This window comes from Brachyistius frenatus, unplaced genomic scaffold, assembly GCF_029030835.1.
Source record: "Brachyistius frenatus isolate BFR_SWC_R1_liver_20210118 unplaced genomic scaffold, ASM2903083v1 Contig_33, whole genome shotgun sequence".
NCBI lineage: Eukaryota > Metazoa > Chordata > Actinopteri > Embiotocidae > Brachyistius > Brachyistius frenatus.
The window spans coordinates 2,211,754-2,225,952 of record NW_027210632.1 but is presented as its reverse complement, the minus strand read 5'-3'; the positions used below and the strand labels follow the sequence as shown (position 1 = coordinate 2,225,952).

General features: G+C 42.9%; 1 protein-coding gene across 3 annotated transcripts in view; it reads left to right on the top strand.

The window, feature by feature from the left end:
* Positions 1-8,121, top strand: part of chchd3a (coiled-coil-helix-coiled-coil-helix domain containing 3a) — a 68,893-nt gene extending 60,772 nt beyond the window's left edge. For all 3 annotated transcript variants that reach the window (XM_069700341.1, XM_069700340.1, XM_069700339.1), the window contains 2 exons: positions 1,974-2,109; positions 7,437-8,121. In XM_069700341.1, coding sequence (XP_069556442.1) covers positions 1,974-2,109; positions 7,437-7,460 — 160 coding nt within the window. In that variant the 3' untranslated portion in view covers positions 7,461-8,121. The remainder of the gene's footprint in view (positions 1-1,973; positions 2,110-7,436) is intronic.
* Positions 8,122-14,199: the final 6,078 nt, after the last annotated feature.

Below are 14,199 nucleotides of genomic sequence, written 5' to 3'. Positions count from 1 at the left end.
CAGCAAAAGGTTGGCATAAAGACTAGAAATGGGCTGAGCCATGCCAGGAGCAGCTGTGATCAGTCAATCCGCACTGGCTCGCTGACTGTTTTTAAAGCTGCACCACACCGAAAAGTAAAGTAGGGAACCGCTAATGATGCGCTGCTAAGTGTGTGGTACCTTCTTTAAAAAACATTTTTTTAAAACTTACCAGCTGAGCACAGCACTGGATAGTGCGCTAAGTGTATTGATTATTCGCATTAGTTTAAGTTGGTGAAGGTGTGAAGACCTCCTCTCATACCGTCAGTAGTTGTCACTGACCTGCACTGACAAGGACGATAGATTTTTAGCGACACCTCCAACAAACACGACCATGTGGTGATGCGCACATGCACACATCGCCACCGCATCAGCTTCCTGCTGCATGGCACTCCGGGTAATGACCCATGTGACCAATCCCCTGCTTTGTATCCAACGGGGAGGGTAATTTCTCTCTCCGGGGGGCAAATCAAACATCTGATTCTAACTACAGGGGCTCGACTTCAATCCCCCCCCCCCCCCCCCAATATTCCTTTGAGATCTCGAGAGTTGCTGACGGACAAAATCTCTTTGTCTTTCACACCCATGCAAGGCGTGTTTAGTGAGGCAGATGGAGTGTCCTGAGCACTGATGTGAGCAAAACGATGACACCGCCATTAGCATAATAGCCCAAGCATGTGCATGCAGCGCCGTTATGGATTTTTATGGGGTGTGCGAAGAGACATACAAAAGCAGTTAACACCGGGCAAACTGGTGGGACGTCCCACTGCGTAAATTGGCTAAAGGATCCGACTCCGCACAGAGCTGACTAAAAATGCCCCCATTTAAATGCACTGAAGTTTAGCGCAGCATCTTCCGTCAGAAGCACGTCTATCTGGATCACACCAGCGGAAGCAGCAGCACTAAAGCTGCGGTAGACCTCAAGGACGGACTTGCACACACTCATTAGCATTCATACACTACAACAACAACAACAACAACAACCTCCTTGTGGATGCCAAAAGATGGAATTTTCACTCTAAAGCACTCCAACGTGATAGCTAGCCAGTTTGTAAATGGTAGATACTTTCAGTCAGCTATTCCGAGTCAATGGATGGATTCCCTAATACCCAGTAGAGAGATCAATACTCTCATCTCTGAGACCCTTTTAAAGGGCTTTTTTTTATTGGTGAGGCACAACAAGATTGACTAATTTAGCAGGAGGGTCTACTTGGCTTGCAGGTAATTTTACCCATCATCATCATCATCATTATCATCATCGTGTTGTAACGAGGAAGGCTTGATTACAATAGATTAAAGGGACATCTTTTCTTTATATTGCTCGTCAGTACGCACGTCTCCGTACGATCCTATGACACTGACGGATCCCCCTTTTCAGGAGTTTTTGTTGGACTGTCAGTTTTTCCAAAACCCTCTGGCCTCTCTGTTGATATGTTGCACACATTGGCCTGGTCATCACAGCGGGCTACAGAGGCTGAACTGACCTTTTGACCTTCCTCCCAGCAAATACAGTAATGCTGATTCTTGCTTCAGGTGTTCTGGGCTGGAATGGCAGTAATAATAGAAAAGGCGGGGGCGGGTGAACACACACTGTAGACTCAGTACATCTCAGTGAACAACAGCAGGAGCTCTCCAGAGAGAAGAATGACCATCGATATGCTCAATTTTTCCAAACAACAATACGTCTTCATTCTTCTTCTCTTGTTCTCAGTTTCTGTCTCAGTCATTTTGTCATCCCTCCCGCATCACCCATCTTTATGCATTTCATTTTCCATTTTTCCGTTTCACCTCTGGCTTCCATTGTCCTCCCACTTACACACATTTTGAGTTCGACTCTTTTATCCCCGACTCTCCTCCTTCACACGTTTCTCCTCTGCCCCATCCCTCTCCTCCTGTTTAACACCATATCTTTATCCTGTGTTTTACACTATTTTGTTCCCCTTCTCGCCCCGCAGGAGGTACGAGACGTACCCTGTGTGTGTGGACCTGCAGGGCCAGATCCTCGCATGCTACAAAGAGAACGTTGGAAAGACCCTTCAGTGCTCCAACATTGCAGCTCTGTACCTGCAGTGTGTCGACAACGCCAAACAGGTGCGTATTTACCGACCCAAGCCGTTTGTCTTTCAGCATTTTTCTTATCTCATTTCAACATGATTTGTTTATCTTTTTCTGCCAAATCTTACATGTGACTATTATGTAAATTATGCAATTAAAATGATGATACTCCCCATACATAAGTGATTAAAAAAACATCAATATGAGATGGTGAATGACTAATTTGACATGGCTGTATTACAAAGAATCACACAATTTTGAGAGATTATGTTCCACGTTTTCATTATTCTATTTTATTATGTCATTTGAGATAAAAAAAAAAAAAAAAACTTTCATGTGAAATTCAACTTCTAAATGGCAAAATAGATTGGTTTGAATACAATTTATCAATGTCATGTGACTACTGGGAAAAGTCACATGATCAGATCACTTTGCCTCCTGCTTGTGCCTCTGGAGGCTCTACTCAAGGAAGTCAATAAAACACCTTAATTAACAGATTAAACTATTATATTTTTTTACACGTGTTTTTTTTAAATGGTCTGCTACTAATATATTTAGATAAATTATAATGCTGCTTATATATTTTGCTCGTGAGAGGTGTAAATTTGTCAAGGGACACTATCATTTTAAGCCAAATTTGTTTGACTAATTTAACCAACATAAAACCGAAACGAGCAGAGCATTTGTGTGTTAGGGAGGCGTAAGGAGTCAAATGTATGTACTCAAATTATTAAATGGGTTAAGTTGATGAGGATTTTATTGTGTGCAGAAGAGTTGTTGTTGCACATGAGGAAAATAAATCAAATGTAAACCATTACCATCCCCCTCGAAATAAGTAACGTAACTTTTTTTTCCCCTTTTGAAAAGCATGACCAGTTTGTGCATGCACCTTCGTGGACAGATGATGTGTAAGTTGTGGTCGCTTCCCAATCTGGTAGTTTGGATCTCAGTGGAATCTGTGTGTGTGTGTGTGTGTGTGTGTGTGTGTGTGTGTGTGTGTGTGTGTGTGTGTGTGTGTGTGTGTGTGTGTGTGTGTGTGTGTGTGTGTGTGTGTGTGTGTGTGTGTGTGTTACGAGGTCGCCCCATGTGTGTGTTAGCTACAGCATACGTCACTGAGATCATACAGTAGAAGTGTGTGTTAGCTACAGCACAGCAGTCGTTCCCTTTTTCAATGTCTAAATTAATTAATGTAACACACACGCACACACACACACACACACACACACACACACACACACACACACACACACACACACACACTAGCATCCGTTTCCATGCGCCAGCTCCTTGCTTTTAGACAGGAGAATATAATTTCCACGGGGTTACTGGCGCCTGAATAAAGCTCACTTTAAATAGCCAGTTTAAACCTTACGGTCTATTTCCATAATACCTGCTGACACACGCGTTCCCCCGACTGTCTCTCGGTGTGTGTTTTAATGTAATAAGGCCAAGGGAGTGGCAGCTACTAGTTGGATACCAATGTCCTCTCTGTGCTCTCGCCTTTCATTGCAAAGTGCAAATGTTTTTTCGCCCTCTGTCTCCTACAGTCACTGTACACTGAACGGCAGTAGTAATGTCACTCAGGTTGATATTAACTTGATTCCCCTCTCTCTCTCTCTCACTTTGCATTGCCCCCAAAAAGACCGAATTTGCATTCATAGAGCTTTTCTATTAGATTTTTTTTTTTTTACAATTGCAATGTTTTCTCGGAAACGGGGGAAACTGAGTTTTGTGTCTTTCGCTCACACTCGTGGGTATTAGTATTAGATCTAAAAGTCAGATGCAGGCAGATTTTCAAGCTATACGTCATGTAAATTGCAGAATGTTTTATTCATCGTGTGTGTGTGTGTGTGCGTGTGCGCACGCGCACATGTTTAAGAGGAGCTACCTGTAGCCTCGTCAGGATTCAGCAGGGGTATGTTCACAGTCCGGATGCTGTTATGATCTTGTAAATTGTTTGGAAGCAAGCCTGAGACGATATGGTAATCCGCTTGTGTTTATCACCCCGCAGCAATCACAGCACACTCCTGTTCATCTGTGCTTATCTGTCTAAGACTTGCTTTTAAAGTCATTAGGTGCAAAAGAAACGGTTCTGTGATAAGGCTTTAAAGGAATAATATGCAGAATTACACAGCCGACAAAAAAAAAAAAAAAAAAAAAAAAAGGGGGGGGGAGCAAAGTAGGATTGATATGAGCTGATGCAGCTTCATGATTAGGATGTTTACACAGCTTTATCAGAGCCGAGCAGGAAGCTGCTCCCAGAACAAATGTCAAAGGACATGGCTTTGACCTCCGGAGGTCAGGAGATCCAAAACTTGCCCGCTTAAGAGACGCCTCTCATCCTCTCGCCCTCTCCGGTCGAAGACGCTTGATAGCGCAGCTCAAACAGTTTTTGAGAAATTCTTTTTTCCCCTTCTTCGTCCTTTCCCTTCAGATCTTAAAATTCCACTAAAAACTGCAGCACCGTGGTTACAGATAGGGATGTCCAAGATGCCATCTCGCCAATGATAAAAAAGTAAATCCCCAAAATATCAGTTTTACAATATTGACCTCTCAAATGGAGCCAGCCGAGACAGAGGTGTTGTCAGCTGCCCGGCCTTTGTCGCTGATAATTAGCCTTCTTATCGCCACAGTCGGCGATAACATTTAGACCCACTTTCGCTCTCTTTTGTGCCCTCTTCGCCCCACCGCCATCCCTCCTCCACTCCCTCCATCCGCTATCCCTTCATCCCTAGTCACATTTCTAATGCATTCAGCACTTAACAGGTCTGATAGCAAACAGCGCGAAAGAGGCAGTCGAAGGACAGATAAAGTCTCTCCTTCCTTTCTCCCCCTCTCTCTCTCTATGAATAGGAGTTTATCACAGAGGCCCATCTCTCCATCCACTGCTCGCCTCCTCATTCCATATTCTCGCTGCATGACTGCCTTTTGCTCCCTATCTTTTCCTTCTCCACTTCATTTTTTAGACTGACCCTTCCATCTTTTTTTTTTTTTTTTATTTTTTTTAGCTCTCAAAGGGATGCGCTAGATTCCTGTTTGTGGTTTCAAGAGATATCTGCAAGAATTGAAATGAAAAACCACTCTGACATCATCCTAATGCACACAACAGTTCAGTCAATATTACTAGTAATTGAATGGTTTCATTTGAAATCTTCATCATTTATGCCATTAAAGATTGACATTCTTGCTTTTAATTTAATTGATGTTTATTATTTTATTAAAGGATAATGCCTCTTTGGCTGTCAGTCTGTTTAGTAATAGCATTGCGCTCATCAAGTTCATTGATCAAATATGGAAACATGGCAATATGTCAGAAAAGATGAGAGCAGTCACTTTGCTCTAAAAAATAAGGGGAAATAGTCAGACTTGTTTAGGCTAATATGTCTAGTTTACCAGCTGTATTAAATGTTAGACTGCAGTAGATTGAAACATTTAGAAACGCTGTGTACAAATTATATTGACTTCTGAGCTCCATTTCATCCTTGTGTTGGTTTATATGGCTGTGACAAGGTCTTTGTAGCAGAATTAAAACTGATTTTCAGGAGGCTGCCATGTTGTCTGTTTTGTAAATGCTTTAAACTGGAACGTGGGTCGTTCCCAAATGGGAACTTTCCCAATTCCTGGCTGATTAGTTTCTTTTTCAACCCAACATAAAATTATTTAAATAATCTGGCTAAACTTGTTTCGAAACTGTCTGATCGTTGCATGTTTTTCTCCCGATACTGAATGCAGTAATTCAGCTTGGGGTATGTTTTCGAACACAAATCCAATACCAGTGCTTTCCTTTTCCTAAAATTGTACACATGTATAACAGGAATTCACTTGAGTAATTTCTGTGTAAAGTGGAGGCCAGGGAATGCTGTGACACTTAAAAACAGCAGTCGGTAGCTTTTTGGGACTTAATGAATGTAACTGATGAATAACTAGCGCTGAATAAATGTGAATATTATGGAAGAGGAAAAAAGACAGAGACTGGATGTTATCCCTAGCCTGTCGTGGTCGATACTCAATCCGTTTAAAGCAGCCTCTGTGGGGTTTTTGACCGGTCTCCATGTCTAAAAAGGGAAACCAATACAGAATTGCCTTAAAGTGCAATACCATCCGCTAGGGGCTGGCTCCTACAAACCTCTGCTTCAATGCACTCACATCCAAAAGATATCAACTTCTCTCATGAAATACAAAGTTACTGTGTTTTTTTTTTAACATTTAATTGTTTTGTCATCAGCTAAATGCACTCTTTCTGATTGGTTTGTCTTTCTGTAAATAATATCACGATTAATTAGATATTAGGCCTCGAAGAGGTATGTTTGGGTATGTGTCTGATTTGGGGTGCGGTGAGGTTGCCGGTATAGGAAGGCAGGCGTAGTGTCCTCCAGTTGTCAATCATATCCGCCCCTCGTCACTTCTGGATCCAGAAATCCAAGATGACCCAACGGGAGTTTTGAAATTGGCAGCTCACAAACTAATGTGTGGGGCGTCTACTTAGAATCACATTTCTGCGGACGGTTTTACACTGGGCAAGTGATCGACACTCAAGGGCAGCGTTGTGTAAAGAAGCGACGCAATAGCCCAGTAAAGGCAGTGAAGAAGAAACCGGAAGGTAGACCTCAAGATACAGAGTCCAAATTGGTAAGACAGGTTGACAAGAAACCTCCACAGGGAGCTTTTCCTGAGGTCATCATCTGCACAGATGTTGGATTATTACATCCCTAGGTTGTTGTTTTTTTTTTACCTCATTGGAATTAATCAGTGATGCTGTTGCCATGTTCCCACATCTCAGCTGTTACTTTGGTACGAGAGGAAATGATACCATAACCAATAGAAGTGTTGGCCAGAACTACAACAACAAGTTATAATGAACTAGAACTGTCCTGGAGGATTTCTGTCTAAAAAGTCTGTTGGTTTTTTTTGTGGTAACCTGGAGCAACCGTTTTATCAAAAGTCATTTTATTAGAAATGTCACTGACGTAAACTTATCTGATCCACAACTGCATTAAGTTGCCCCACGATGAAGAGGATATTTCTCTCTTCTTGTTTTTTGTTTTTTTTCTCAGTCATCTCCTCTCGGGCAGTTTTCATCCTGTGGCATCTGCCGCAATAGGCCGGTTCAAATGGTTATTGACGGAGTGCTGGGGATTTGTGGCTGCACTTATCACTAACATGGAATCCAGTGCCCTTGGGTCCTTTCTCTACTTCTTGAACTCACTTCATCCCCTTTCTCTTTTATTGTCCTCCCAGGCCCTCCTCTCTCTTTGTCCGTCGTGTGTAAAATAATATCTTTCTCCTCTGTTTGTCTGCGTTGATATTTTTGCTTGCCTTTTCCGTCTCTCTGATGCATTTCCCTTTCTTGTTTTTGTCTGCAGAACAAGTTGAGGACCGGGGGTTAAAGAAGAGAAACAAAGAAAGAAGCAGCGATGAGAAGCGTATCGTGATTATTGACCGACTGACAGACAGACTAAACCGGAGGAAGAGAGGAATGAGTCAGCACCGAGACACACACACCCTCAAAACCCCCGTCGAGACCCGAACCAGACTAGAGGCACTGAACACAGCAACCCCGAGAGAGAGAACTAGACACCTCTTTCCTTCCCCACCTCTTTTACCTTCGTCTACCTCTCCCGCGAGTATGACAGAGGAGGGGGGGGGACACCGTTCGACATGTTGGGGACGCGGCAGGGTCCGACAGCAGCCGGCCGGCCTGAGCTCGGCCCCTTTGAACGGAGAACAGGGAATAAACCGGGACCACCTCAAGGAAAAGCCAGCCACCTCTGTCGCCAGCCACTTGGACCCCTCCCAACTCACGCCAGCACTGTTAGAAAATATATTTTTTACTGATAGAAGTCAGTCCTACTTCGTCGTCCGTACCACATTGTTTTTCCGCTCCTAATGCAATATTGTGTGCACAGAATCCGCATGTACGCACCTGTTTCTTCTTCGCATCTGTTTGTGTGACTTTGTGTTAATAATGTATCTATCTGCGTGTTGAGCATCATCCACACCAACACTTGTGACAGTGTCTGATCAGAGGAAATAAAAGACGAAACAATGCACGAACTGCTGTTGAACTTTTCTCTATAAATATTCAGCGGCTGCTGTCTCTCGAGTGCGTGTGTGTGTGCGCGCGTGTTTGTTTTATGCTAATTACCGTAGGTATTACCCGTCTTTGATGGCTACGTGGCCCCTGTGTTGTCGTGACATTTTGCCAAATGGAGTGAATGAGCCCAAGAGAGTAGGACTGCAGCAACGGGGGGAAAATATTTGTCCCAGATGTTGTGGTTCATCGTCCATCTTTCTCTCCGTTTCTGTCTCTTTCTTTCTTTATATAGCTCTGTTGTGTGAATCTGTGCGCTCCAGCTATTAAAAAAAAAAAAAAAAAAAAAAAAAAGCAGGGATATCTACCTCTTTCTTATCCTCTCATTGTCTCCCTTTCCTTTCGCTTATCTACTTCTGTCTGTCTCTCCATCTCTTCTTTCGTTCTGGAGTGTGTTTCTTCTTTGTTCAGTCTCTCAGGCTAATGTTGCCTTGGAGGAGACGGCTTCTCCACGCTGTCTGCACTCCGCCAGACTCTCTGGGTTGGATTTAACTGGATAGACAGACACTATGTATGTGTGTGTCTGTTTTGCCTGTGTGTGTGTGTGTGTGTGTGTGTGTGTGTGTGTGTGTGTGTGTGTGTGTGTGTGTGTGTGTGCGCGCGTGTGTTAATGCAGCCACTTTTTTTTGTTGTTTTAAAGCTGCATCCACCGTGTGTGGATGTCAGAGGGAGACCCTCTGGGTTTGACGTGTACGCAGGTGATTGCAGAGGAGATGTTATCGTAATTCTGCATCGGAAGAAGAAACCGAGTGTGTGTGATGGACAGAGAGAGAGAGAGAGAGGCAGCGTGCATGGGTGTGTGCGTGCAAGCATGTGATTCGTTGTGACTAATCCCCCTCTGTCTGTCAGTCAGCTGTCCTTTTGCTTTTTGACTTTTGGAGTCTCAAAGGGGTTAGGGGTTGACTTGTATTATACAGCGGCTCTGTGTGTTGCGGGGGGTTTCTAAAGGTTGGGGATAATGGGTGTTGGAGTTCATGGCAGGTGTTTCTCCACAGACCAGACCCACTTGTTTTTCACCCTTCAACTCCGACACAAGCTGCACGACTATCTGACCGACACCTCTGAGCCAAGGATAAGTGATTCAACGGGGTGTTCTGTCTGTAATGAGATTATATCCCTTCTAATGTAATTAAAGCATGATTGTAATCATGAGATCTAAACATATGGCTTACCTTTTTCTGTTTAAAAGCCCCCCCACCACGACCTCGGCAATCCTTTTAAGGTGGAAAGCGGAGAACTTTGCTCCTTTAGTTTGATGCATGAGCTATGAAACAACGTTTTACACTCATCAGTCCACTACAGGATACTATAACCGTGTCAGTGTCACGTTTTGCATGCCGAGGTGTCAAAAGTAAGGTGTCACCAAAAACTTCATGGTTAGGGTTAAGATAAGTCATTTTACATGAGTAACATTATGTATGGCATAAGTTACTTAATGTACGTTATGTTATTTACATAATTTACTTTCATTTCTTTGAAGGAATCTACATTGACGTTTGCTTTCTCGCTGACTTGAACCCTGAAAGTGGTGCGTTTGATCCGTCCAATCACCCCTGACCTACATTCCCACTCACAGTTACTTTTCTTCTTGTATTGTTTCAGCCCGCCTCAAGTTCCTCTAATTGGTTCGAATGTCCGAACCATCCGAAAACGTTCACGTTTCCACGCTGCAAACCATGGTTCAGTTTGACCCAGACCGAGACCACCTCATGAATTCCTTTGCATTATGGGCGACGGTATGCATACTACCTTGTTTGGCCGGGCCCTGAAGACGTCCGTTTGGTCAGAACCATAATAGCGGCCGTGGAAGGTGCCTCGGACAAAAAGAGGCGGCCTTTGTCCAGATCAAACTACCCCTTCTGTTTTCGGTTCTGTTTGTTTGCCGGTGAAAACTGTTTTTGTATGCTTCAGGGTTTTCACAGGAAGTTGAGGCAAGAGGCGTCAGAGAAAAAAAAAATAGGGAACACACGAGGAGAAGAGGCAACAAATGCTGTGAACTCAAGCACATGAAGGCGATGATGACAGGACGAAGGTTATTTCAAGCAAAGTTCTTTGGTGTGCTCACAAGATTGCAACATGAAATCAAAACTAACTGGAGTAAATGTTTATAATGTAACAAACACGCGAACCTTGGTCTGAACATTCAGGTGTGAAAATGCTCTGAGACATTTCACTCTATCCATACTGGACGCTACTTTGGCAGTTATATATATATATATATATATATATATATGTATATATGTATATATCAGCTTTCATCGGTATGACTTTCACCATCTCTTTAGTCCCATCTGTGTCTGTAGGAAAAGCTGTCGCTGCCTCCAACACCAGTTCCTGCATAAAGCGATTAGGATAAAGCTACAATTTCATTTCAGTGCTTTTATGATATTTCAGTCCTATATTGCCTCGGTTCCCTGAAAGAAGCTGAATTTAAAAAAGAAAAAGGAGCAGAACGCACTCAACTCTGCAATACAAAAGACAACATGCTCAGGCATGATGACTAATCACATTTTATTTAATGACCTTCTCTGATTTAAAAATTTTTTTTTTTTAAAAAAGAAGCTTTTTCCTTTAAAGTTTTCCCCACACGGCTCTGATCTTCCTTGCTGCCTTTCAGTGTCTCCACAGTACATCCCTATTCTTGTGTTTGCATTTACTCTCCCTTTTTTGTTCTTTTGTTCTGTCTCAGACCTGCTCCTCTCCTCACTTCCCTCCCTCCCTCCCTCCCCCTCCCCCACTTCTTCTTTCTTTCTCTCACTGTTTCGAACTCATCAAGGATATTGAAGAGTAAGCTGGCAGCCTGAGGGGCGGATCTGTTGGCGGTGATTGGCTCTCCTTGCTTGCCAATGAGGTGTGAAGCGTCTGCTCTGCTGCTGTAACTCTTCTCTGAGGGCTACCCTCGCCTCCTTGTGCATCCACACACACACACACAGAGTTTCACGCAATATGCTTCAAATAGAGGCAAGCGCTTGACAAACACACTCACCCACACAAATTAAAAAAACAACAGAAGACATTACGGAGAAGTAGTTGTGGTCGTTTGTAGGCAAGGGCACCTCATACTGTTTGGACTTCAGGAAAAGCAAAGACACATCCACGCACACACACACAAAGTAATGTTCTTAGTTGCCAGCGATGCCAGTGGGGCCTGCAGATGAGCGTAGACTGTCATGCACTCCATTCTAGTAATGGGCAGGCAGATGGCAGGCTGCTCTGTAGCCTCTGCTTAGGCTGATGGCTCTATTCATCAGGCTGCTACGCCCTCCCTGCAGCCCTGCACCGGGCTACAATTTATGGAGCGCTCTCTTTCTCACACACTCCTCTCTGTTATTCTCTGTTGCGCTTATTTATTTCTTCTTTTTTTTGTGTTTTAGTTTGCACCTCTTCTGCTATTCTCTGCGAGTCTGTGCTGGTGTCTGTCTGTTTGGCACCATAAAAGGCTGTTTCATTCCAGCTAGAACTTCTGCTGCTGAGGGAGTGAGTTATTGGCGCCGTGTTCGAAAATGCTGCTACCTTCCCCTCGTTTTTTTTTTTTTTTTTTTTTTTTTTTTTTTTTTGGCAGGCTGAACTTTTTGGTCACGCAAACACTTTTTGGAGGCAGAGCTGCTTGGTGGCAGTGAAAGTCTCATTGGAGTGAGTACTTTTTTTTTTGTTGAGCCAAAGCCAGTTTACTGAAGTGCAAATGATCTAACTTGGGAGAAAAAAAAAAAAAAATATGTTAAAGCAATAGTTTGACATTTTGGGAAATGTGCTTACTTGCTTTTTTTTAACCAGGAGTTTGATCAATACCTCTAACTTGACAACTTGTCCTCATGCCAGCTCTTTTGTCACAGCCTGCTGGTGTCTCACGAGATGTGTACTTTAGTTTAGGCACCAAAATCAACGTGGTTAAGTTTTGGAAAAAAAAGATCCTTTGTCCACCGGGCATCAACATACGTCCTGGCGAGATTTCATCACAAGTGGCCAGCAAAAGTACAGGTGTGCACACTTCCAGGACTCATTCGGAGGTGGTCTGGGACACATGTGGCCACATTCATTGAGTTAACGAATTAACAATTATTTTATCAGACCCCACTCCTTGTGGTCCTGACGGTTGAGGTTCCTGTTCTTGTGCTCATTTACCTGTATATTTTCTGGCTCCCTCCAACCACCCCTGGCCTCCTCCTTACGTGGACTTTATCTCTCTTTCTACTCTGTCACACGACCTTCTTCTTCGAGGTCGGCGGTAACGGTGCAAATGCCAAACAGCACCTTGTTCGTATCTCTCTGACACCAACAGCTTTTGATGCCCTGGGAATGAGAACAGGCGACACTTGCATATCTGAACGCTAAATATGCCTGCCAGCACTTTTAAAGCTTTATTAAGCTTATACTACAAGTTTGAGGATGTCAGAAGTAGAAATGTAACAAAAAGATAATCCTTATGTCCTTTTTTTTGTACACAGTATATATTCTATTAACAGCATGAATACAAGCGTCATGTATCAGTGAAAAAACCTCTGCAGATTTCATATTTAAGTTTAACTGCTCCTCTTTTCTGGCCAGCAGTTTGTTTGCCTCTGCAACAGCTATTTAAAAAAAAAAAAAAAAAAAAAAATCTGTAACAGTTTTGTGATTAAAAAAAAAAAAACAAGTCCACCATGTCAATTAAAGGAACTTTAATTATACATAAATCACAGGTTTTCAGTCCTGGTGTGGAAAAGCTACAGAGCTAAAGAACTATCTGCTGAATAAGTGATGGTGGTGGTGCGAAGGATAGCTGTGCGTCTACAGTATGTATGTGCCTGGTTGAGAGTGGAGACGGAGGCAAGTGAGTGAGAGCTTAGCTTTGACTCTCAGTATCCCTCCAGAGATAAAATGAGCGGTAATAAGACCCTGAGCTTCTGCGCTGTGGAGACAGTAGGACCGCCAGGGGAAGCGGATGACCTTGTACACTCACGGAGACACACACACACACACACACACACACACATGCTCGTAAACTCCCACACACCTACAAACCTAAAGCAATCGAACTTGATAACAGAAGTTCACTTGAGAAAGCTCACAGTTTCTCACCTTGTGTATATCATTAGCATACATCAGAAATCTTTTCTGCTCCAAAAATCCTGTAAGGCAACAATCAGATCTGCAACAAGTTTAAAGTTTGCAATTCGTGACCATGGCGGAGAGCTGGCGCTTTAACTTCATGCTCATTTACAAGGTCATAAATCGTCAAAAATGATGTGTTAATGTCACAGAGAGGGTCGGAGATAATTGTACTGCATCAGGAAAAAAACATAACTCCTCTGTAGCTGTGCTGTGAGGAAAGCAACAGATTGCAGGTTAAAGTGGTGCTGTGTTCTTCAGAGTGACAGTACTCACCATATTGCATTTTTACTTGCCATTTTCCAGCCTACACACAAAAAAAAACCTGGCTTGTGGGAAGTCAGAAGTCGTCATAAAAAAAAAATGCGACGAGTTTGGTAATGAGCAAAAACTCCGTTAACAAAGATCATTATGTGCCTCCGTTTGACACTTCATACTTTTGCAGAAGGAAAGTTTGAATTTGTTTTTTTTCCCTGAAACACATGGTTTGATTATCTCATACCTTGTCAACAGTTAATAAATCATGTTCAAATGTTCTTCCTGTGCAGTTGCATGTAGTTGTTGTTTTGCATGTGGTATTTTATGGTTGTACATTACTTTAGTTCATTCAGTATTTTTAGTGTCCTGTGGTGCAGGAATTTGGTCACTACAGTGATACAGTATTACCTTGATAGGGCTTTAATGCATAATTAGATACATATCATTTTTTGCATCAATACATATATTCATATATTTTTAGGTATTTACAACATCAAATTAGTCATTTAGATTTATGGAGATCAGGTGTGAAAGGGGCCTCGGACCACGACCAGGGCCGGAGGACCAATATTTGGTGCAGAACAAACTGAACCACGGTTCCATTGGTTTGCGAAACTGTTTCAACGCAACAGGTTTTGAATGGTTCAGACATTCGAACAAAATACAAAAAGCTGAGGCAAACCAAAATT